The following is a 25,315-nucleotide window of genomic DNA, read 5'->3' on the forward strand; positions in this document are numbered from 1 at the left end:
TCCAGAGTCAGAGATTCTCGCTGGTCTCTCCACTCAAGGAGTTTCTGCAGTGAGGCACATCTCCACTGCAAAGATGGAGTTACACTGCCAACAAATACCCTCGTTTTAACATTTACTTCACCACGTGCACCTGCCACCATCAAGGCAGGTTATCTCATTTGCAGGGTTAGGCCATACATACCAAACCCTCTTCGATGTTTCCAATGTCAGAGATTCGGCCACTCAAAGACATCTTGTCGTGGTTCCCTGACATGTGCTCGTTGTGGAGGCAAGGACCACGATGCCTATGACTGTGACATGAACCCACATTGTGTAAACTGCAATGGTTCTCACCCCTCTTACTTTCATTCTTGCCCAAAATGGTTGGAGGAAAAAGAGGTGCAGCATTTGAAAACGATAACATTAGTTATCCTGAGGCTCGGAAATTGCTCTCCACAACTCCATCTCGGACATATGCTGCTGCACTTCATTCCACAACTATAGTGGGAGTGCAGACAGATCTCTCTGTGCCTCCAAGAGAATCGTTTTCAAAACAAATGAAAAGTCTTTTGACGTCCGTGGTTAAAAAGGTTGATGAATCGACTTCCACACCCATCTCTGTTCCTCCCATACCTTTCAACAAACCTCAAGATCCATGTCCTTTAGTTTCAAATACAGGCATTTCTTCTGATACATCTTTTTCTTCCACCACAAGAGACAAAACAGTCATTTGTTCGCGTCCTCAGTCACTGGATTCCCCTTCCAATAACAAAAACCTGCCAACCCGACCCAGAGCAGGATCCACGAAGGTTGATAGATCTCCTCCGACTAAAGACAGTAAAGAAAAAAGACGTGGTACTTAAAAATGGCCACCTTGATACAATGGAACTGTATTAAATTTTAAAAACCAATTCGCCAGCCGCCAGGGTTCTCCAGCCACTTCACCTACCCGTTCTCCGTCCTTCCTCTCACTCACAAATAAAATGGCCACCTTGATACAATGGAACTGTCGAGGTTTACGCTCTAATCTGGATGATATCAAAACGCTGATTGCTTCCTACCATCCTGTTTGTCTTTCTTTAGAAGAAACATTTCTCAAAACTGCTGATACTGTCTCCATTCGGCAGTTTTCTCTGTACAGAAATGACAGGTTGTGTGATGGTCAAGTACATGGAGGGGTGGCACTGTTGGTTGATCAACACGTGCCCACCCTGTCTTTGTCACTCAACACACCCTTGGAGGCTGTAGCCATCCGTGTTTCCTTGGGTCATACCATCACTGTTTGTTCTCTGTACCTGTCCCCTGGAGAGACATATGATCAATCAGATCTTGATGCTCTCATTGAACAGTTGCCATCTCCATTTCTAATCCTGGGGGATTTTAATGGACATCATCCCCTCTGGGGAAGTGCTGTTATTGATGGGAGGGGCCGATCTGTAGAGCAGATGCTCTCTGATCACAATCTTTCTCTTTTCAATACTGGTTCTTCCACTTACTTTCATGCACCTAGTCAGTCCTTTACTGCTATTGATCTCTCAGTTTGCTCCCCTTCATTATTCTCCCATTTTTCATGGAGGGTTGACAGTAATCCACTAGGCAGTGATCATTTTCCCATCCTTTGAGAGAGACTGGCGTGGTCGATGCCACCCTACCCGCGTGCCCCAGTGGAAGCTGGATCAGGCAGACTGGTCCACTTTCACTGCTCTCGCAGAACTTGATCCTGCCATCGTAAATCAGCCATCAATAGACGACTGTGTAGCAGCGGTAACTGACTGTATTACACATGCAGCTGCTCAGTGTATTCCTAAAACCTCGACACGCTTTCCACGATATCCTCGTCCGTGGTGGAATCCTGCTTGCCACTTAGCACGGAAGGCTCAAAAGCGGGCCTGGGATACTTTTCGTAGATATCCCACACTTTCAAACAGGGTTGCTTTCCAACAGGCCCGTGCACATGCTAGGTGGGTAAGACGTCAAAGCCAGAAGGAATCTTGGATTAAGTTCACAACCAGCATATCTTCTACCACCAGTTCCAAGATCATATGGGACAGGATTCAAAGGTTAATGGGCACTACAATTCTGTCCCCTCCTCGATCTTACTCTCTGATGGTCAGGAGGTGACTGATGTTCGGAACATCGCTAACACTCCAGGTGAAAGCTTTTGCCGGGTATCTAGCACTTCTGCTTGTTCCTCCACCTTCCTGGCCATCAAGACTCGGGCAGAGCGATCACCTCTTTCCTTTCGAACTGATTGTTTCTTTGACTATAATTGTCCCTTTACCCTGGTGGAACTAAAAATGGCCCTTCAACGATCTGCCAGTACGTCGGTTGGACCTGATGATATTCATTATGACATGCTGCACCATCTATCTCCTGCTTTTCTTGATGTCCTTCTGATTGTTTTCAACCGGATCTGGCAGGAGAATGTTTTTCCTGATGCCTGGTGCCAGGCTATTATTTTACCTTTCTCTAAGCCAGGGAAAAATCCCAAGATTCCTTCAAACTACCATCCAATTGCTTTGACGAGCTGTCTCTGTAAGACATTAGAAAGGATGGTTAATGCTCGTCTTGTTTGGTTCCTCGAATCAAACAACCTTCTCTCGCCCACCCAGTGTGGGTTCCGTTGACAGCACTCCACCACAGACCACCTAATTCGTCTTGAAACATCTATCAGAGAAGCCTTTCTCAACTGCCAACATCTTGTATCAATATTCTTTGACATAGAGAAGGCTTACGACACAACATGGAGGTATGGCTTTTTGCGAGACCTCCATACATATGGGTTACATGGCCATCTATCCATGTTTATTAAAAATTATTTAATGGACAGGAGATTCCAAGTTTGTGTGGGTTCGACACTTTCCCATTCTTTTGTACAGGAACTTGGAGTCCCTCAAGGCTGTGTATTGAGTGTTACACTCTTCAGTATAAAGATAAATGCCATCACTGAACAACTCCCTCTCACTGTTGCGAATGGACTGTATGTCAACGACTTTCACATCTCATGTCAGTCGTCAAACATGAGATATATTGAGCGGCAACTACAAACTGCCCTCAATTGTGTACGGAAGTGGACTCTGGCGAACGGCTTTAATTTCTCTCTCTCCAAAACTGTATGCATGCACTTTTGCCGCCAACGGGTATTCACCCTGATCCTGAACTTCATATCGGTGAAGTTTTGCTGCCAGTGTTTCCTGAAATCAACTTCTTGGGGCTTATCTTTGATCGTAAACTGACCTTTATACCACACTTAAAGCAGCTTCGGTCAAATGCACAAGAGCACTGAACATCCTCCGTGTTCTCTCTTCTACCAGTCGGGGCAGATCGCTGTTCAATGTTAAAGGTATATCGTGCTCTTATTAGATCGAAACTCGACTATGGATCAATGGTCTATGGCTCTGCCAGACCCTCGCCTTAAAGATGCTGGACCCCATTCATCATCAAAGACTTGAATTCTGCACTGGGGCTTTCTGGACCAACCCAGTTCAGAGCTTATACATTGAATCTCAGGAACTTTCTTTACACCTTCGCCGCTTGCAACTATCTTTACAATATTCTTCAAATTTCATTCCTTACCAAAGCATCCCACCTGGGGTTGTGTTTTCCTTCCTCGGTGGGCATACTTTTCAGAACAGACGATCTGTCATTGCTCCATTTGGCCTTCGTGATCCAGGCGCAATTGGATGAATTGGGTCTGTCCTTGGATAACATTGCAGATTCTACTGGTGAGCCCATCCCACCATGGCTTATTACAGTCCCCAAATGTGACCTTTCTTTCAGTCATATGAAAAAGCAGATACTCCAGATTGGAAGTACCATCTTTTATTTAATGAACATCTTTCAAACAAAATTTCCATTCCAATTTATACAGATGGTTCCAAATCAGGTGTGGGCTCTGCCATGGTTTGTTGCAGTTTGGTGGTTGCACGCAGAATCCCTTCTACAGCTTCTGTGTTCACTGCTGAACTGTATGCCATTTCTCTTGCACTGGATCATATTGAAGCTGAGCAGTACTCCAACTGCACATTTTTATACTGACTTGCTTAGTTCTCTACTTGCCTTGGAATCACTTCACGCTGGTTTACACCCTGTTCTCGCTGATATTTAAAACCGACTAGCCCATTTCTCATTAACATCTACTTCAATCCAGTTTTTCTGGATACCAGGCCATGTTGGTATTCACGCGAAGAAGCTTGCAGACATGGCAGCTAAATATATCTACTCTGGCACCATCACCACTGTACCTGTTTCATACATGGACTATGGTGTTGCATTCAAGGCTCGGCTCCGTGCCAGCTGGCAGTCCACTTGGAGTGAGTAACGCGAAAACAAGCTTTTCCAAATAAAACCCTACATTGGACTTTGGCATCTAGCTTCTGTAAAGTTCAGAAGGAGGAAGTTGTTCTGACAAGACTACGCATTGGTCACAGGTTTTTTAACTCATCGTTTTCTTTTATCTGGAACTGATGCACCAATGTGTAGTTTGTGTAACACTCAAATCACTATCAGCCATGTTTTACTTTCTTGCCATCGTTATAATTCTCAACGACGGCAATATTTTAAACATATTTTTTCCCAGGGTCAGTCTGTAACATTGGACAGAGTTAATGGTGATGGTGACTCTGTCCACCTTGATAATGTTTTTAATTTTTAATGGCCATTAATCTTTTAATCTCATTTAAGTGTTGCATATTTATTCATTACACCTTTTTAATTGTGGTTCCATTTTTACAGTTTTAATCTCTCTCATTCAATTTGACATTGGACAATGGCCAGAACATTAAATAACTCGACACCAGGACTGGAAAGACCAACTTCAGGTGACTAACGCTACTGTTTGAACTATCCGTTTGAACTGCTCGTTAGTCGTCCTGGCAAGTTGTTATTATACTTTTGCTGCATATCATTTCACACTTTTACTACTTTACTTTTTAGTACTGGCCATATTGACTCATAACCCAGAACCAGGACTGGAAAGACCAACTTCAGGTGACTGACGGTGGTTTTTATACTTACCTGTTAGTCTTCCTGGCGGGTTATGATCATTACCATTCTGCTACAGGTAGTCCTTTACAACTTTGTTGACTGGATGTCAACATTGGTTTTACGCCATTTTCTGTTTTAATTGCCGTTTTGCTTTCATCTTCAATTACTTTTACAAATTTTACTCCATTTACTTGACTTTTATCTTTTTACTGGACATTTGGCTACTCATTATTATGATTTTGCAGAGTATCATTTAAAACTTTTATTCTTTAACATTTTGATAATAGCTGCTATGACACATAACCCGGAACCAGGACTGGAAAGACCAACTTCAGGTGAATGACGGTGGTTCTTGAACTTACCTGTTAGTCTTCCTGGCAGGTTATGATCATTACCATTTTTCTAGAGTAAATATTTTACAACTTTGAAGACTGGATGTCACCATTGGTTTTTACACCATTTTCTGTTTTAATTGCTGTTTTGTTTTTACCTTCATTTACTTTTACAAATTTTACTCCATTTACTTGACTTTATCTTTTTACTGGACATTTGGCTATTCATTGTTACAATTTTGCTATGTATCTTTTACATTTTGATACTGGTTGCTATGACACATAACCCGGAACCAGGACTGGAAAGGCCAACTTCAGGTGACTGACGGTGGTTCTTGAACTTACCTGTTAGTCTTCCTGGCGGGTTATGATCATTACCTTTTTGCTAGAGTAAATACCTTACAACTTCTTATACTCTGCCTTCTATCTTAACATTGTAGACTAGGTGTCAACATTGGTTTTATACTTTTTTGTTTTACCTTCATTTCCATTTATGTCTATTACTACATTTATTTATTTTTTTACATTTTTACCGAATGTCTGGCGCAGATAGCCTCGCTGCTTTCTGCCATAAAACACTAAATCAATCAATCAATCAGTCCTTCCTCAGTGAGCCATGCTTTATCAGAGTAGACAGTTTGTCATTGTTCCCTTTGGCCTTTGTATTCAAGCGCAGCTGAATGCATTGGGTCTTTCCTTGGATGACTTTGCTGTCTCCACTGGTGAACCCATATCAATGTGGCTTATTATCATCCCCATCTGTGATCTTTTTTTGTGTCATTTGAGGAAGGTGGATACTCTCGACTGTGAGTATTATCTTCTATTTGCTGAACATTTTTCGAACCGTACTTCCATTCCCATTTATACTGATGGTTCAAAATCAGGTGACTTGGTGAGCTCTGCCATGGTATGTTGTGGTTTGGTGGTTGCACACAGGATCCTCTCTGCAGTTTTTGCATTTGATGCCAAACTGTACACCACTTCTTTTGCCCTGGATCATGTAGTAGTTATGCAGTATATCAGTTGTACAATTTGTACAAACTCACTTAACTATCTTTTGGCCCTGGAATCGATTCACTTTGGTTTTCACCCTAGTCTTGTTATTATTTAATTCTTACTAGTCCATTCTTTTTATCTGCCATTTCTGTCCAGTTTTTCTGGATACCAGGCCATGTTGATATTTGTAGGAACACAAACTCTCTGACACTTCAACGATGTCCATCTGTTCTAGTGCTATCACAACTGTGCCTATTCCATACATGAACTACCATCCTGTATTCAAGGGTTGGCTCTGTGCCAGTTGGCAGTTGACTTTGAATGACCAAAGTGATAAGATTTTTTCTGATCAAACCTTATGTTGCTGTTCGGCCATCTTACTTGCATAAGGACTGGAAGGAGGAAGTTGTCCTGGCTATGCTACGTATTGGACAGTTTTTAACTTATTGTTTTCTTTCATCTGGGACTGTTGCACCAATGTGTGATCTGTGTGACACCAAGTTTGCAATAGTCCACATTTTACTATCAAGCTGTTATTATGACCATGAGTCATGGCACCATTTTAGACATGTTTTCACCATGGGTTTACTCCTGACATAGTGTTATTGATGGTGACACTGTCTGCCTCAGTTGTATTTACAAATTAAGTCCATTGGCCTTTTTTAATTTTGTTTAAGTTTCTTAATTAAAAAATTGGCCTTTGGTTTGTTTTAACGTGATTCCATTGTACAAAGTTTAATAATTTTACTTTTATTTATTTATTTATTTTAACCAATTGTTTGGCACAGATAGCATAGTTACTTTGCACAAATAAAGGCCAACCAGCCAACTCTGGTAGGTGTTAAGAACACTTCAAAAGTTCTTGAATTTTCTTACTTAAGGTGAAGAATGCTGGCATTGTAGTTTTCTAAATAATTTTATCAGGTAAAAAGCATGAATTTAGTTTATATATAAAACTGAAATATTTGTTGACTGATTGTAGAAAAGTTTAGATTTTATTTAGAAATTTGTACTTGATGGTATGTCAAATAGCAATAAATATTAGTTGCTTTTGCTGAATATCTGGGATTATCACAAAGAATTTTTTTGCCTGGATCCAAAGGTGCACTAAAATTGCAGGTAAGCAGAAGTTGTTAATGATGAAATGAAACTGTTGCCTGCTGTATACAATTTGACAGATTTGTCTTATAAATGCAATATTGATTTCATTGATGGATATTTTCACAGTCCTAAAAATTTACAAAGTATTTGAACATGTAGAGGTAGCCACATGATTGTTCTTAAATAGTGTACATTCATTTCTTCTTTTTTTTTTTTTTTTTTGAGGTTAACTCATTTCAAATAGTTCAACTCGTTGCTTTGTGTATGCAATTATACAGACTTCTAAGATGCTTTGTGAAATTATGTTGTAAACATTGATTTAGTTTTTGTGCTAAATGTTTTCATTTTACTTAAGCTTACAATTATTTTGCAGGTTTTTGCATGGAGGATATCGGATCAGCTGCTCCATCAAAAGGCAGAATTAGAAGCTTGTTATTTTGCAGCACAGACTATGAGAACAAAGGTAAGTTATCTTTTTTTTTATATATTTATTTCATAATACTTAATGTTAACTAAAATTATAGAAAATTAAAATCTTTATGAAACTTGTGGAAACAATGAAATGTGTTGAAGAAAGCATAAATGGCACCAATTTCTTTAAATTTTGTATAGATTTTTTAAGTTTTAAACACTAGTTTAGTATTTAAAACTTAATTAGCAATTATATCAAAAAAGAAAACTTTTACTTTTGATACATAATTACAAAAAAAAATTAGGTAATTGCTGAAAGAAATTGTCAAAATAAACTAATTAGCCACATTTAATTAATACATATACTTTTTTTGTATTATCAGTTAGATTTCAGTTTTTTTCCTGAAGTTTAGTTATAACAAGTTTACAATTTTTTTTTTGCCATGTGCATGCAGGCTTGGTTAATTTGGCTGATCTTATAACCACCAGATAGCCAAGTTATAACTCTAAATGTACTGAGTGTATCTTAACAAAATTTTGCAAAATTTTATTAAATATTAAAGGTATGCTGTAGACAAAAAAAGTTTATTTTAAAGAGTATTTTTACTAAAGATTTGTCCTGTGAATTTACAAAGCTTTTATTAAGTCAGTCTAGGTGAAAGGTGACTTTCATGCAAAGAATAAAAATACTTCATGTTACAGATTTAAAATTTACCTGCAAACCTTTAGAACCCCCAAAATATATATATTTTTTCTATACCCTACCACTGACCAGCTAAATCATCTATGTACAATGAAATGAATAGTTGAAAAATATGAAACAGAATTAATAATACTTCTATTTTATTAGCCATGGTATAGCAGCTAACTAGGAAACTACAATAGATTGAGTGAAGAGATGCAGAGAAGAGAGGATTGAGAATTTATTTAAATATATTTTTTTTAAATTTATCATTTAAAACTTAGACAACATAAGTTTGTATTAAATATGTTTTGAGGCTAAAGAGAACAACATTAAAAATAGTTATTTTAATTACTTTTTGAATACAACTCTGTAAATGGTCTTTGTTATGTACTCATACGTGTAATAAACTAATAGAACTAAAAATGGATAAAAATACTTCCTTTATTGTTTATAATTTTCTGTTTATTCTGGTATTAACCCTCTTGTTTATAGGTAGATCAAAGCGTACACATTATTATCCAATGTTCTTAGGCACATTATTGAAGTATGTAAAAACTCAGTGCACTGGTCCCATTAGTGTGAAAAAAAGACTTAAATTTTATTTCATCCTAATAAAAAAAAAAGGTGAAAGATAAGTTCTATGTTTATTATTTTTTGTGTATATTATTTGTTTATTATTGTTATAACTAAAATATAAAAATTAGAAATGTATTTTAAAAAGAAAAAAAGGTAATTTAGAATTATTTTGTATTTTTTATGGTGGTTACAAGGTCAGCCAAATCATCTAAACTTGTACAGATTTAGTATAGAAAAAATAATAATAAAATACAAAGGTTTACTGAAAAAAAAGTCCATTATTTATTTAGGAGGTATTATAGGTTATGTAAATGAATTTTGTCAATTTTTAGATAAGTTTTTTAATTTTAATATGAAAATCACTTTTCTCTTGTAGTAGGTAGCACACTGACTCTGCATATTAACATACACATCTTTAGTAAAAATAAGTAAAATCGTATTTTTTTGTGTACAAAAGAATATTAGTGTTCACTGAAAGCTTGCCATATTTCGTGAAGATACACACAACTTTGAAAGTTTTAGAATTGAAGCTTTGATGGTTACTTTGTGATCGTCTCATCAGTCACATTGCCATATTTCATGAAGATACACACAACTTTGAAAGTTATACGATTGAAGCTATGATGGTTACTTTGTGATCATCTGATCAGTCACATTGACTGAAAGATTGGAGCATGTGTTGTAAGTAATTGAATGCTTTTTGGAATTCATATGTAACATTTTTCACATTTGCATTTATTATATATGGAGGACCACAGGAAAAAATTGTTTTAGTTTCACAGAGGTAATGAGTAAGTTTAAAGTATTTGGTATTTGTTCAAGAATTTTGTACTGTAATTGCAGTATTTCAGTTCGGATTGTAATTAAAGTTCAACATTCAGTTATGATATACTTATCAGCAATGTACACTTAATCATATTCTCTGTGGTTACTATAAAGTACATGTCCCAGTGGGACAGTGGAAATTGTATAGATTTAAAATTCTAATATCTTTGGTTCATTTCTTCACAGTGGACACAGCAAATAGCTTGATGTAGCTCTGCTTTAAGACCAGCAAAACTGTAAAATATAAATTTTGTAGGTGTAACTCATATTGAAATAATATGGTATTTCAAAAGTGATGTTACTAAGAATAAATTCATTTGCTTCAGATTCAGTATTCCTTCCATGAGTTACCTGTAGAATCCTACACTGCATTGAGAGATTCCTTGTTAGAACATCTTAGTCATGTCTCTGAAGAAACAGCTCATGTCATTGTCATTCAGGTATGGATGTTAGGTTATAAAAGTCAAAATAACAATTACAAGTTGTTTTTTTTCCATTGGCAAGGTCTTTGCATCACTGTTATTGCACCAAAAAAATGCCAAGCTTAAAAATTCATGCATTACTTTTTTAATGTATATTTTTAGGTTTTTCTTGTTTTAATTTATTGAGTATTATTATACACAATTAAATTATTTACTTGCCTTTCTTTTGTCAGCACGTTTATCAAACTATTATCCCAAAAAAATGCACAAGTTCTTTAAATATCAAAAAAGAATTGTATGTTTTCAAGGCACCAATGAGCTTGTCAGTAATGTATTGTGAGAATGGGAGAGCAAAATTTGATGTAATGTATTTTGAAAAATGCAATCTAGCAACTGTGATCAAATATTGAACTTAACTAGTTAAGTACATCACAAGAATTCTTTAAATGTGTTTCCTTTCACTTAATCTTATTTTATCTTTGAATGTATATTGCCATGTAAGTTTATATTATAGGAGTGAAGATAGTGAAATTATTGTTTATACATTATCTTCTGTGACTTCTGTTTTACAATAAAATGTATTTTGTGTGTGTAGGTATTAATATTGTTCTCTGTACCATTAGGAAAATTTAAAATTTATAACTTGTAAGCTTCTAGTTTAAAATTTTGTAAGTGAAATTCCCATTTTCATTCATAAAAATGAGTTGTATTTTACCTCCCTTTTAAAATTTCAGTTTTACAGAACTTGTATAACCTTTCCACTGCTCTCTGAAGTTGAGAATAAATACTTATGCTCCACGCTGCATTATAAGAGAGATGGTCAAATCCCACTATTCAGCCTCATAAGAGTAGCTAGAGAGTTGGCAATGAGTGCTGTTGCTGTTGACTGGCTTTATTTTCTCTCTAGTCAGTCACTTTAGAACTGAGGATGGCTGTCAGAAATAATTCCTATGTAGCTTAGTGCAGAATTCAGCAAACAAATGAACAAAATTAAAGTTCAGAGGTTTTATTGGATTCTTTTAACCCTCTCACCTCAGGTATCCTTAACTCTGCATAACACAAAGTTTTATCATGCTACATTCAAAATTTTATTAAACTAATATTTGTTTACATTGTACCAATTAGTGTATCATGAAATCTTAGCTAATAATTCATATTTTAATAATATATAAGCTTTAAGTTCTTAATTTTATAAGGTAATATTTAAACAACTCTTGAATTTTCTTTAGGCATTTTCTTGTCTTTGTTTTTTCACTATTCCTTGAAAGAGTAATAAATGAAAAGTAAAGAACTCACTACAGAATTGTCATTGCTCAGACAAACTGTAATTTTTATACCCTTCAATTTTGTTTGGTTACAGAGCTATCAAATAGAAAATCAGACATCTCCTGCCACACCCACCTATTACATTCTCTCTTTTAGGATTTGTTAATAGTTCTTTCTTGCATGTGATTAGATATTACCTATAACTAATAGAAAATCAAGGTTTTCATCTATCAAATAGCTTATTGTATTATCTTGTGTTCTAAATGGATAAGTATCAGTTTAACTCACAATACAACTTAAGTTTCCACAAGAATCACAACAGCTGTCTTGGATGCATATGTAATGGCTCTCATTACACAGTTATAAAAAGCCAGAAAAATTGTGATTGTTGGAGACAAGTGTCTGCTTTTGCATGTTGTTAGTCTATATTGTTTGGTGCATTATTTAATTAAATAACTATTACCATTAGTATACAAAAATAGGCTTAATTGTTTTGATAATTGACAGTAAGAAAAAAGGTTAGGTAATATTTTTGTTTTTCACATTTATTTATTATTATTGAAGTAACTAAAATGTAAAAATAGGTATTTTGTTTAGGTTAGTTAAAATTAGATTAGTTTAAATAAATAATAAGAATATAATAAGTTTTCATGAATGAAAGCATGCAAGCAGCTTGTAGTAGCTTATTGGTAATGTAACATGAGATGCATGTGCTCTGAGTGATTTAAAACTTACGATGGTGCAGATAGTAGTTAGACACAGTACATAGGGTTATCAAAAGGTAATAAAATTTAATTATAAATAGATGTATACTGATACGAGCTTAAAGCTACTTAGGATAAAGTGATGTAGTTTCATGTTATAATTTGAAGTCACTCTAGAAGGAAAAAAGGATAATTTAGATTTAAGTTGCTTTTTGGTGGCTACAAGGTCACTCAAATTGACAATTCCGTTTTGAGATAGGATAGAGAAAAAATATAAAGTTTTACTGAAAAACATTTGAAATGTATTTAAGAGGTTTTAGGGATTACACAAAGGTAATTTGATATTTTTGAGACAAGGAAAAGTATTTTTGAACTTAACATGAAAATTACTTTGCACACAGACTATTCAAAACAAATAATATATTCATGGACAGATTTTTAGTTTATAAAAAATAATTCACTAAAAAGATTTTTTTGTATGTGAACGACTTGTAAGGTTTACTGAAAAACTTAAATTTTGTGACTTCATACACAATATGTTAAATTTAGAAGTATTAAATCTTTAAAGAGTAAATGAATACAAAGAGGTCACATGGTTGGTCAAATTAATCAAGTCCTTGTCAATTGAGAGTCTTGAGGTCAATCTTAAAATTGTTGAAAGCATAGCTGTATGGAAGAAGATAGAAGATTTTATTTGTCAGTTACAATTTAACTGTGAAACTGAATGCATGAGTACTTTTAATTTATATTTTTTAAATATGAAATATTGAAATTTTTAATTTTGAAATGTAACAATATTATTATATTTGTACTTTATAGTCCTGATTTATCTTTAAATCCATAAATGCTTTAAAATTTGACAAACTTTAGATGTTATATACTATTATTTCAGTGGATAAGTATTTGGGCATAAGAAATGTAAAAAAAACCTTTTTTGTTGTTTGATTGAAGATTATATTTAAATAATTATGGCTTGATAACTATATTAAATACTACTAGTTTTTTTAAAGTGTTTTATGATATTATTTTGAGGCAAGCTGGTAGCTGGAAATTTAAGATGTTTTAGAGATAATTACACACAACAGGATTCTTGTTTATACAGATTAGTTGACAATATATATACTCTACATTAAAGGAAATGTGGTTGTTTTACAGTAAAATGAAATTGTGCAAATGTCATAATATATAATCTGTGGTATTTGTAGATGGTCTTGTTGGCATTGGTTATGGCAGATGTAGTGTGATTGACATAAGGTATTCTACTTTGCTTTCACTCGACAGTTTTTAGAATTTAAAGTTTAAAAAGTTAAAATGTATTAAATAATGTTGTATTATTAATTCTTCATTAAAAAATCAGATTTTTAAATGACTGAAATAACACTGATTGACTTGCTTAATCTTGATCACGCCATAACAGTTGTTCATAAAAACTGATTATTATATGTAACACCTTGACCACTGCTATGTTTGTCATAACCTAGCCAACCTGATAACTATACTGAGCAAAAGGCTTCATTAACAATGTATATAGCTGAAATTGTGTGGTTGACATATTTATAGCATATTCTCTTTTGTTCTTATTCACTTTTGAGTTTTTAGAATAAAAGTTCTGCAATAATTGATATATTTTTAGTCCTTAATGTAAGTATATAACTTTGCTTAAAGAATAGTAAATAATATTTTCTGATGTTCTGTTACTTTACAGTTATGTTTAGCATTAGCTGACCTGGCACTGCAGATGGCCTCATGGGAATCACCAGTTAAAGACATCATTGAAAGGTTAGGAAATATTTATTTTCATCATTAAAAAATTTGGAAAAAATGTAAATCATTGGTTTATATATTCATTAGAGAAAATTTTACTTTTACTCTAAAAAATGCAAACTCAACAAATTGAGTTTAATGATTTATAGGAACCTTTTTAAAATGTGAAGTAACCAAAAGTGTGCTGAAACATATATTGCATAAAATAATATTACACCAAATGTTAATATGAGCTTTTTCTAAAAGTTAAAAAAGGTATTTGAATAACATACTTTTATTCCTTAAATTTTTGTAGTATATTTATATTGGTAAATATTGCTATATTGTTTAGTTTTAAAGGTTTATTCAGAATTGTTTAGCTAAAAAAACATTTTATTTATTAAACACTTCATACACATGACTAAAGTTTTTTTATTGATCTAGACCAAATTTGTACAGAATCAATAGTATTTGACTACTGTAGTAGTACTTAATATTTTTACAATGTGCAAGATTTTGAAATCTGTGTGGTATTATTAAGTAAATATTTACATGCAGATAATGTACAGTTACAGTCATCAAAGGAATGGTAATATTTAACTGGCAGTGAATCACTGATGTTTGAAGAATGAAGATGGAATATTTTCTGTGCTGGAGGTGAATTTTAAGATGAAAAAACAAAAATAGGTTATGCAATATAAAGAAGAAAACAAACATTGCAAGCACTGATTCAGTTGAACTTGAAATATTATTGTTTATTTGATTGACTCTCTTGAATCAGTTGAACAACAAGTGAACTGAGCATTACTCCATGATGATAGTTTGTCTGATGACCTGAAAGAGACTGACAAACTTGCATAGATTGAAATGTACACATGTCGAGTCAGAAAGTAAAAAAATTATGCATCTTAAACTTGAGCCACTCAAGCACAAGATTGTAAAGTGACCATTGTGTACTCAGGTATTAAAGTTGGTAGCACCATCTAATTCTATGTCCAGTAATACCATAAAAACAAAGATGATGCAGAAATGTTATTGTCTCAAGTTATGGGTTTACACTGGTCAAAACTTAACTATTACAGACAACTAAATGCATGAAATATAAATTTGAATATTATAATAAGGTTGCATGTTCTTATAGCCTGCATTAAAAATTTCAGATTTTAAGTTAAAATAATAACTTTACTTATTTTGACATTTTAAAGTAAAATATGTTTGTTTTTATGTGGTTTTTTTCTGCTTTTATAAACACAACATTGGATTTTCATTCCTTTATGAAATCACAGCATGTAATTGAGACAACTACTTATGAAGCTCAGTTTTGAAAATAACTAAAGGCAAAGTTTAAATATAATTGAGTAGATTATATAGTATCTACATTGCTGTAGAGTGTAATTTATGGTTTTATAGGAGTATGACTAGACTGATCTCTTGCAGTAGAGGACAATGGGAAATTTAGAAGACTTAAGAAAAAACTATATCCATGAATTCTTTATAGTATTGATGTAAGAGAGACTACTTAATATGGATGTTTCTTTCATTCCTGATGATGTGTCCTTGTCATATTATATTCTCTCAAAGAAATGGAATTTTTTTTCTATGACAAGACATCATATAAAACATAACTCTATATATGGGCTTGGTTATTTTGATAGCTTTTGTAACTATCATGTAACCATGAAACTATTCATGCAAAAACTCTGCATGAACTAAATGTATCTTGATGTTGGGCATTCTTTTAGTAAACGTTACAGCCTATTATATTGTACACACAAAAAATTACATTTTAAAATATTTGTACTAAAGATTTGTCTATGAACTCATGCAGCTTTTACTAAGTCAGTCTGAGTGAGAGGTGACGTTAATGGTAAGAATAAGAGCACTCAACGTTTTTATTTCATTTACATAACTTTTAAAACCTAATAAATAAATATCAAAAGTTTGTAGTTTCTCTAAAACCTTTTTATTTCATTCTGCTGTAACATTAATTGTAGCTAAATCATTATTGTATAGTGAAACAAAAAGACAAATATGAAATAAAAATGACAACACAAAAAAAAGACTACAGATTGAAACATATTGTTACAATTATTTCTCCTAAACAGTTTCATGCATGCTTTTTTTAATACTATTTGTTGTTGCTCTTTGAGTTGCATCTAACTATGACAAAGAAATAAATCACATGGCTGTATCGTGGATAAAAACAAAATGAGCTATATCACAAGTACCCACATGACAACAGTCCATTTTATATCCTTTGAAAAGAAATTATTTTAGGAGTTAAGTTTCCTTATTTAACTAAAGTTTCTGATTTCTGCAGTTTAGTTAATTCTGTTAAGTAATGTTTAGTAATATAAAACAAAAATGTTACTATAAAGATAATCAGTATGTTTATGTATCTGTGTTAGTATCCATCATCCAGAATTGGCTGATTTGATTACATTAATTTTTTGTATGATAATTGGAAACTGCTTGATAGTGTACATTAGCTGTTTTGTTTTAGTATTTCCTAAGAAGGGGAATTTGAAAAAAATCCTGAAATAATATACATTTTTACTTTTTCATACACTTTTGGCTTCCATCAATCACAGGTGATTGCTTTATATCTATAATTTTTAAGGTAACTTGAAGATGTTGAACAGTAAACATGAACTGTTTTATTTTATAAGTTTTGCTGAAGGAGATAAAAAAACAACAAAAAACACTGACATATGACACATTTTCTCTGTTTCATAGACTTTTGGCTTTGAATTTATAGACAGGAGTATTTAAACATTTAAATGAGTCAAGAAGGGGAACAATTACATAACATTGTCTCTTATTCATATATTGGCTTTGGCTGTTAAAACAAATAAAATTATCTGATTTTTGTAACAGAATATAAATTCTGTATTAGCTATAAACACATTCAACAGTGTTAGAGAAAATTACAGAAATTTCTTCAAAGACAGGATGTGGTAGAGGTGTGTTAATGTGGGTTAAACAAATATGGTGCTATTTCAATAAAGCAAGGAGATTAGAGGTTACACTTTTATACTGTGATTTTTCAGTATGTATACTGTGTGTTTTTAATTGATTGAACAATTTAAAACACTTGTAAGGGAAAAAGTTACAAATAAGAACGTGTAGCTCGGAAAGGTGCAAAGTGAAAATTTACTTAGATATTTCCTTCTGGGATTTAGAAATTAGACTTAGATAATACAAAAATTTGGATTATAAACTGCATTTTGATGCTACGTTTATTAACATACTTTAATTATAAAGTAGTTTTAATTTACTTGCAGATGCAACTAAGTTGAAAGGTCATGTATGTACATTTTGACCTACCTGTATCTGTAGGGCTAAATGAGTATAGTAGTTGGTGGCTTTTTTTTTTTCATTGCTTGGATAAAAATTGCTTTAAGTACACTGAACTATTTTGATTAAATAACCATATTAGTCATGATTTTTTGCCAAAGAACAAAATTGGGTAAATTACTCCTGTTTCTTACCTGTGCTTTGTTTGACTTTTCAAGTTTCCAAAACAAAATTCCTGCCCATTTTATTTCCTGCTTTTTGCTATATGGTCTAGTGTTGTTTGCAGTATATTCTAATTTTATTATTGTTCCAATTAATGAATAATTAATTTCTTTTGTTGTAACACAACATAAATGAAAATTTGTTAACACCATGTATTTTGTTTGTGAAGTTATTGTATACCTGATTCTTGCAAGTACATACAAGCAAAGCAAAAAATGATTGAACCAAGCCTATTTAGTTGAGGGAGTGTGCATGCATGTTCAAGAGGAAACAGCAAGCTTTTTCATTTAAGAGGAGTTAGAGATTAGGAATGTATGTGTAGAATGAAGAAAGAGGGGGGTAAAGAACACAAATGAAAGCTCTAAGAAGTTTGTAAGTCACTTTAACAGTTAATTGGTTATGGATAGAATGATTAGGAAAAGTCCTCATGCAGAGAAGAAACATAAATAACAGGTCTCTTAACCATACATTATCAAGCAAAGCTAGCCTTTTCAATTTGAGACCAGTTGGTTGTTCTGTTTGCCAAAAATTGCTATATTGGATACTTTTGCTTTAATTTGTGACCTCAAAACAGCTTCTGAAGCCATAGCCACATAACCCATGTTACATCCCTTGCAAAATTATATCTGTACCCTGAATTAGGAGATTTTAGCTTTAAAGATGTGACTGTGCATAAGAAATAGACTCACAGAGGGAGAGACATTCATACTTATATTACTGCAACTGGAAAATGTCAAACAGTAAAGATGAACTATTTTATTTTATAAATTTTGCCAAAGAACATAACAAAAACAAACCACCCTGACATATGACATGTTTCCTCTGTTTTATAGATTTTTGTGATTACGTAATTTAGTAAGCCTTAAAACTGCATTTTGATTTTCAGTTTATTAGCATATGTTGATTACAAAGAAGTTTTAACTTATTTGCAAATGTAAGTTAGTTAAAAGGTCATGTATGTATATTTTATATTTTGAGAATTATCTGTAACTATAAATGAAATAATTTATTTTTTAAACAGAAACTATATTTATTAGATGGAAATTTATCTTGTCCACGAACATTGTTACCTAGACTGACCTCTCATTACTGTTTACAGTGTATTAATGATTTATAGCTGTGAGTGGTGACTACTCCAATCAATAAAAGAAAGTATCAGAATGATCACATTAATGAATCCAGTTGTTAAAAGAAACCAGAAGTTACTTGCACACAATAAATATTAAAAATGAGATTGTCCTCTGTTACAAAATATAGTAAAACATTAAGTAATTTACTTGATAAAACCATTAAGACTGTTCTCAGTCTAATTTTATATATTGTGTATTATTAAATGTTAATTTCATTTAACAGTTGTGTTATTTAAAACTTAAACCCCTCAGTGTGGATTCCTGTACATGGTGAGGGGACCTTCCAGGGAATTGTATATTCTTTCAGTTTACCTCCTCTGGGATCTAGACATCTACTCACGTGTTTGCTGTGCATGGCAACCAGTGAAGGGGAGGAAAGAATCCTGGTGGTTGAGGGATCCATTCCTAATGCACCACTTTGGCCTTGAATTCATGTTGATGGCAGCCTTAGGGTGGCCCCCTTGTGCCAATTGGCTGGTCTACTTGGGCTAGGATCAACCAAGTACCAGTGTTGGATGTTCTCATCAGGTGTTGTGGACATTGTATCTGATGCTGGTGTTTGGGTATAGTGCTCACAAAACCATGGCGTTACTGCAGTGTCTTTGTTTGACGTTGTAGTGCATCCCCTCATAGGGCTCCATGGTGGGTGGGGTCAGTGGGTACTGAAATATTCCTCTTTTAATTATGGATCTCCAAATAAAAATTTAAATAAAATAGTGAAAAACAGTCCACAGGTACAAGACCACGTCTTGAAGATTCTGAGCAGCGATCTTCAACATCTGTAACACCTGTTGTACTTCATTTTTCTTATTATACATTCTCTTTCAGACAAACCTTTGGGGCAGATGTCTCCCTTTTTCATTCAAATGGGACAAGAGGAACTTGCTGGCTCTTCAAAGTCAGTAAAGAAGCTTTGATTTGGTGACCTATTGGTGGAAACATCCACATCTCAACCCAGTGAACTCTTCTTGCCAACAAAGGCAATTGGGGATATACCTATTGAGGTTACACCTCATGCTACTTTGAATTCATCACGGAGATTCTCACTGGTCTCTCCACTTAAGGAGTTTTTACAGTGAGGCTTATATCTACTCTCAAAGGTGGAATTATGGTGCCGACCAATGTCCTCATTCTCACATTTACATCACCACGTCTGCCTGCCACCATCAAGGCAGGTTATCTTAATTGCAGAGTACACTGTGACACACTGTGCCATTTTATCTTCTGGATCTCTTGTTGTTCTTCTAATTGTTTTTAACCAGATCTGGCAGGAGAATGTTTTTCCTGATGCTTGGCACTAGGCTATTGTCCTATCTTTCTCTAAGCCTGGAAAAGATCCCAAGATTCCTTCAAACTACTGTCCAATTTTTGCTTTGATGAGCTGTCTCTGTAAGACCTTAGAGAGAATGGCTAATGCTCATCTTGTTTGATTCCTCAAATCAAACAACCTCCTCTTGCCCACCTAGTGTGGGTTCCAACAATAGTACTCCACTGTGGACCACCTGATTTGACTTGAAACATCAGTTGGAGAAACCTTTCTCAAACGACATCTTGTATCAATATTCTTTGACATTGAGAAGGCTTATATACAACTTGGAGGTATGGCATTTTGCGAGACCTCCATATATGTGGGTTGGCAATTTGCCCATTTTTATTAAAACTTTTTTAATGGACAGGAGATTCCATGTGGATTCGACACTTTCTCGTTCTTTTCTACAGGAACGTGGAGCCCCTTCATGACTGTGTTCTGAGTGTCATCAGTATAAAAATTAATGCCATTACTGAACAACTCCCTCACACTGTTGCAAACAGGCTCTATGTCGACGACTTTCACATCTCATGTCAGTTGTCAAACATAAGGTATATTGAGTGGCAGCTACAGACTGCCCTCAATCATTAACTGAAGTGGACCACTGCAAATGGCTTTAACTTTTCTCTTTCTAAAACTGTTTCCATGCACTTTTGCCACCAACTGGGTATTCATCCTGATCCTGAACTCCATATTGGTGAAGTTGTACTGCCTGTGGTCCTTGAGACAAAGTTCTTGGGGCTTATCTTTGACTCTAAGCTGACCTGTATACCACACATCAAGCAGCTGTGGGTCAAATGTACAAGAGCACTGAACATCCTCCATGTCCTCTCTTTTCTCACTTGGGGGAACTAATCATTCTATGCTAAAGATATATCATGCACTTATTCGATTGAAATTTGACTATGGATTACTGGTCTATGGCTCTGCCAGAATCTTGGCCTTAAAGATGCTGGACCCTATTCATCATTAAGGACATTTTTTCTCTGCATTTGGGCTTTCTGCACTTTCCCAGTTCAGACCTTATACATAGTCTCATGAACCTTCTTTGCACCTCCACCATTTGCAACTGTCATTACTTTATGCTTTGAAACATTGTTCCTTACCAGATCATCCCAGGTCTGACCTGGGATTGTGTTTTCCTTCCTCAGTGGACCATGTTTTTTCAGAGCAGACGATCCACCATTGCTCCTTTTGGCCTTCATATCCAGGTGCAGTTGGATGAATTGGGTCTGTCCTTGGATATCATTGCTGTATCCACTGGTCAGCCTATCCCACTGTGTTATTTGCTGAACATCTTTCAAATCATCCTTCCATTCCTATTTATATAGATGGTTTGAAATCAGGTTATGTGTGTTCTGCCATGGTTTGTTGTGGTTGCGTGCAGAATCCCCTCTACAGTTTCTGTGTTCACTGCTGAACTGTATGCCATATGCCATTTCCCTTGCCCTGTATTACATAGAAGTTAAGCAGGAATCAAAATGCACTATTTATACTGACTCACTTAGTTCTCTAATGGCTCTGGAATTGTTTCACGTTAGTTCACACCATGTTCTCAACAATATTCAAAACTAACTGGCCCATTTGTCTTTAACATCTTCTTCTGTCCAGCTTTTCTGGATACTGGGCCATGTTAGTATTTGTGGGAACAAGCTTGCCAACACCACAAGTAAATCTATTTACTGTGGCACTGTTATTGCTGTGCCGGTTCTACACATGGACTATGGTCCTCTATTGAAGGCTTGGCTTTGTGCCAGCTCGAAGTCGACTAGGAGTGAGCAACGTCAAAAACGTTTTTCCAAATAAAACCCTGTATTGGACTTTGGCCATCTTGCTTCCGTAAGGATCGGAAAGAGGAAGTTGTTCTCACTGGACTACGCATTGGTCACAGTTTTTTAATTCATTGTTTTTTTTTATCTGGAACTGATGCACCAGTGTAACACTCAGGTCACAATAAGCCACATTTTACTTTTTTGCAGTCGTTATGACTTTCAACGACAGCACCATTTTAAACATGTTCTGTCCCAAGGTGTGTCCATAATGTTAGTGTTATTGGTGATGGTGACACTGTTTACCTTGGAGACGATTTTAGTTTTTTAAAAGCCGTTAATCTTTTTAATTACGATTTGAGCATAATCATTACTATTTTGGTGTATACATTATGACTATTCGCTCATACAGACAAATATTACAACTTGTTGCGACTCCCAAATTATTATATATTATATAGACCAATACAATAAAGTGATAAATTGTTCCTTCAGGGCTTGAAAGGGGTGAAAAGAAAATTTCCAGTGAGATACAAATAAATTTTGATAATAAATAGAGACATAGTCCAAATGGTTACTTGCGATAATCATATTTGTGCTTAAAATAAAAAATATTTGTATCTCCGACATCTACCAATAGTTGGAGTGCTGTGCTTCTCCATACTGGGTATGTGGGGGAATTCATAGTTACGTCATCAGTGCTTGTCAGCCAATCAGCTCTCGTGCAGATGGGTATTTCTCGTTTTCTAAGCGGCATAGAAACGTCAATGTGATCGTTCACAAGATGGAAAAAAAGAGGCCTCGTTAACCAGGTTGTCTTGGTTCTGGCAAATCTAAAAGGACTAAAACTGTGAATCAAAAATTTAGGAAAGAGTATAGTGTAAAATATCTGGTCATTGCATCAAAAGTCAGTGACAGTCATGCGTTTTGTACAGTTTGTCACATCGATTTTTCTGTGATGCATGGTGGGATAAACGATTGTTCCAGACACACAAAATTGGCATCTCACCAACAAAAGGCTGAGGCGAAGACAAAAACGATGCAGATAACGACATTTATGAGTAAGAATTCAGAATATGAAACCATAAATGCAGAAGTGATGTTCACGCAATTCGTCATTGCTCATAAGTTACCCTGGAGCCGATCATGCAGGACATCTATTCAGAAAAATGTTCCCAGACTCTGATAAATCAAAAAAATATAGCTGTGCTGGAACCAAAACTACAGCCATCGTAGAAATGTTTGGTTGTGAAGATGACAAAATGATTTCAAGCATACTTACTAACAGTGTTTACAGTTTAGCCACAGATGGATCCACAGACATGGATGACTCAAAACTGTATCCAGTGGTTGTATGATATCTTGACCCTTTGCTTGGAAAAATTTTGTTCTCTTTTGACAATGGTGGAATGGAAAGAAGCTTCAACTGGAGAGAATATTTTCAAGCTTTTGTACTACGAACTGACAGAGAGGAAAATTCCATGGGAAAAACTGTCTTAGATTTTTTTTTCAGACAATGCCTCAGTTATGTCTGGTATGGGTAAAGGTGTGATGGGACACATCTCAAGACGACAGCCTAGCATTTACTTCATGGGCTGTGCCTGTCACTTCATGAATATTGCTGCCCAGAAAGCTTTCAGAGAACTGCCCTGTCCAGTTTCTGATATATTGATAGATATCCACTATTTTCTGGAAAAAGGTGCTAGCAGAAAACAATATTTCAAAGAGTTTCAAGGATTATATGACAAAGAAACAAGAAAAATTCTACAACTTGTTAACACAAGATGGCTATCACTTGGGGTGTGCCTCAACAGAATATTGGACATGTGGAAGCCATTGAAGAAGTATTTTCACTGTGAAAAGGTAAAAAATAGATTTAAAAGGATTTAAATGTGCAGTTAAGTCAGGCAGCAAGACTTTAACAGTCAGGATATCCTCTCAGCAACACAGGGACACAGTCAAGACACCTTCTCAGCCATACAGGGACACAGTCAAGACACCTTCTCAGCCATACAGGGACACAGTCAAGACATCCTCCCAGCCACACAGGGACACAGTCAAGACATCCTCCCAGCCACACAGGGACACAAGACAACAGTCTCCAAAAGCAGACAAAGAAACATTTGATGTAACTCAATATATGTTTAGGCAGTCTGACCTTGAACTAAAGAAGAGACAATCAATGAAAAAAGAGAAGAAAGTGGAAGCTAGCAAGGCAGTAACCAAGAAAAGTTATGAGCAGAGCAAGTTAGATAACTTAACAGTTTTCTTGGACAACACAATGAACTTGTTATTTTGTCTTTTTCTTCAGTCTGCAATTCCTCTATTTGAACAAGCCAATTTGATATTGGAAAGAGAAGAACCTTGCATACACATTTTGCAAAGAACTTTGATTACACAAGTTAAAAATATACTTGTCAGATACATTAAGCCAGAATATCTTGAAGGCAACATCACTGAACTTGACTACAACAATGAATCCTTACACAAATCTGATGAGGCAGATTCTATTGGAAATGTTGCCAAGGAATACATTGTTAAATATGAAAAGGACCTGGACCTGATCAGCTTCTACACCAGTGTCAAGAAATATTATATTGCAGCTACAAATTATATGATGAAACATTTCCCTCTAAATGATGAATCTGAATGATTCATGCAGAGGATGCTGATCCAAAACTGAAAGTCAGCAAAGATTTCTCTTCTCTATGCTTCTTCACAGACAGGTATCCTGTCTTTGTCAATACACATGAGCACAACACAATTGAAAAGTTGGAAGAGCAATATTTGAACTAGCAAATTGATACTTTCTCAGAAACTCTCCTTCAGTTGAATGTTGACAAGTTTTGGGTTCAGCTATCTACAGTTAAGGATGGAAATGGCAACCAGAAGTATGACATTCTGTGTAGGATTATGCTCAGAATTCTTACAATCTTCCATTCTAATGCTGACAGTGAAAGGATATTTAATTTAGTGACTAAAAACAAAAGCAAGTTCAGACCAAACTTGAGCACCTCAGTTTTGAGCAGTATTATAACACGCAAGATGTGTATGCAGTCAAATGGACAATATTGTTATAACTCCCAACCATCCAGAGACATTCTCATGAAAGCAAAGGCTGCAACACCTGCAAAACTATTACAATGAGTGTCATGAACATGATATAAACTAGTCCTTATACAAAGACTTTTTCTGCTTACTGTTTGTGCATGTTCAATGTTGTTTTACCAGTATGTTTGTTACTCTGAACTAAATAAAAGACATTATTTCAAAAGAAGTTTTTAAATTTATTTATTAAATACACAAAACACAGTCATAAATGAGCAATCTGTAGCTGTAATAAGTAATAATAGTTGTAATAATAATATAATAATAAACAGCTTAGAGACATTGGTCAGACTTGTAGCCACATATGATAAAGGGGTCTGTCTACAATCATTATGCTCAGTCATTTGAAATAGTTGGCATCTCTGATGTCACATACGTTTTTTAAATTTATACATTAGACCTTTTTTTACTGTGATTCTCTCTTAAGAATCATAGTCCATCTAGTTTGATTTGA

The 25,315-nt window shown here is 34.6% G+C and overlaps 1 protein-coding gene across 2 annotated transcripts in view; it reads left to right on the plus strand.

Annotated features, from left to right (window-relative positions):
* Nucleotides 1-25,315, plus strand: part of Tnpo-SR (transportin 3) — a 101,186-nt gene that overhangs the window by 15,617 nt on the left and 60,254 nt on the right. The window contains exons 3-5 of one of the 2 annotated variants that reach the window (XM_076467659.1): nt 7,768-7,857; nt 10,218-10,331; nt 13,989-14,062. In XM_076467659.1, the coding sequence (XP_076323774.1) occupies nt 7,768-7,857; nt 10,218-10,331; nt 13,989-14,062 (278 nt within the window). Of the gene's footprint in view, nt 1-7,767; nt 7,858-8,982; nt 10,332-13,988; nt 14,063-25,315 lie in introns of both variants that reach the window. The other variant, XM_076467660.1, reaches the window with a different exon arrangement.

Source organism: Tachypleus tridentatus, chromosome 11 (genome assembly GCF_004210375.1).
Source record: "Tachypleus tridentatus isolate NWPU-2018 chromosome 11, ASM421037v1, whole genome shotgun sequence".
NCBI lineage: Eukaryota > Metazoa > Arthropoda > Merostomata > Xiphosura > Limulidae > Tachypleus > Tachypleus tridentatus.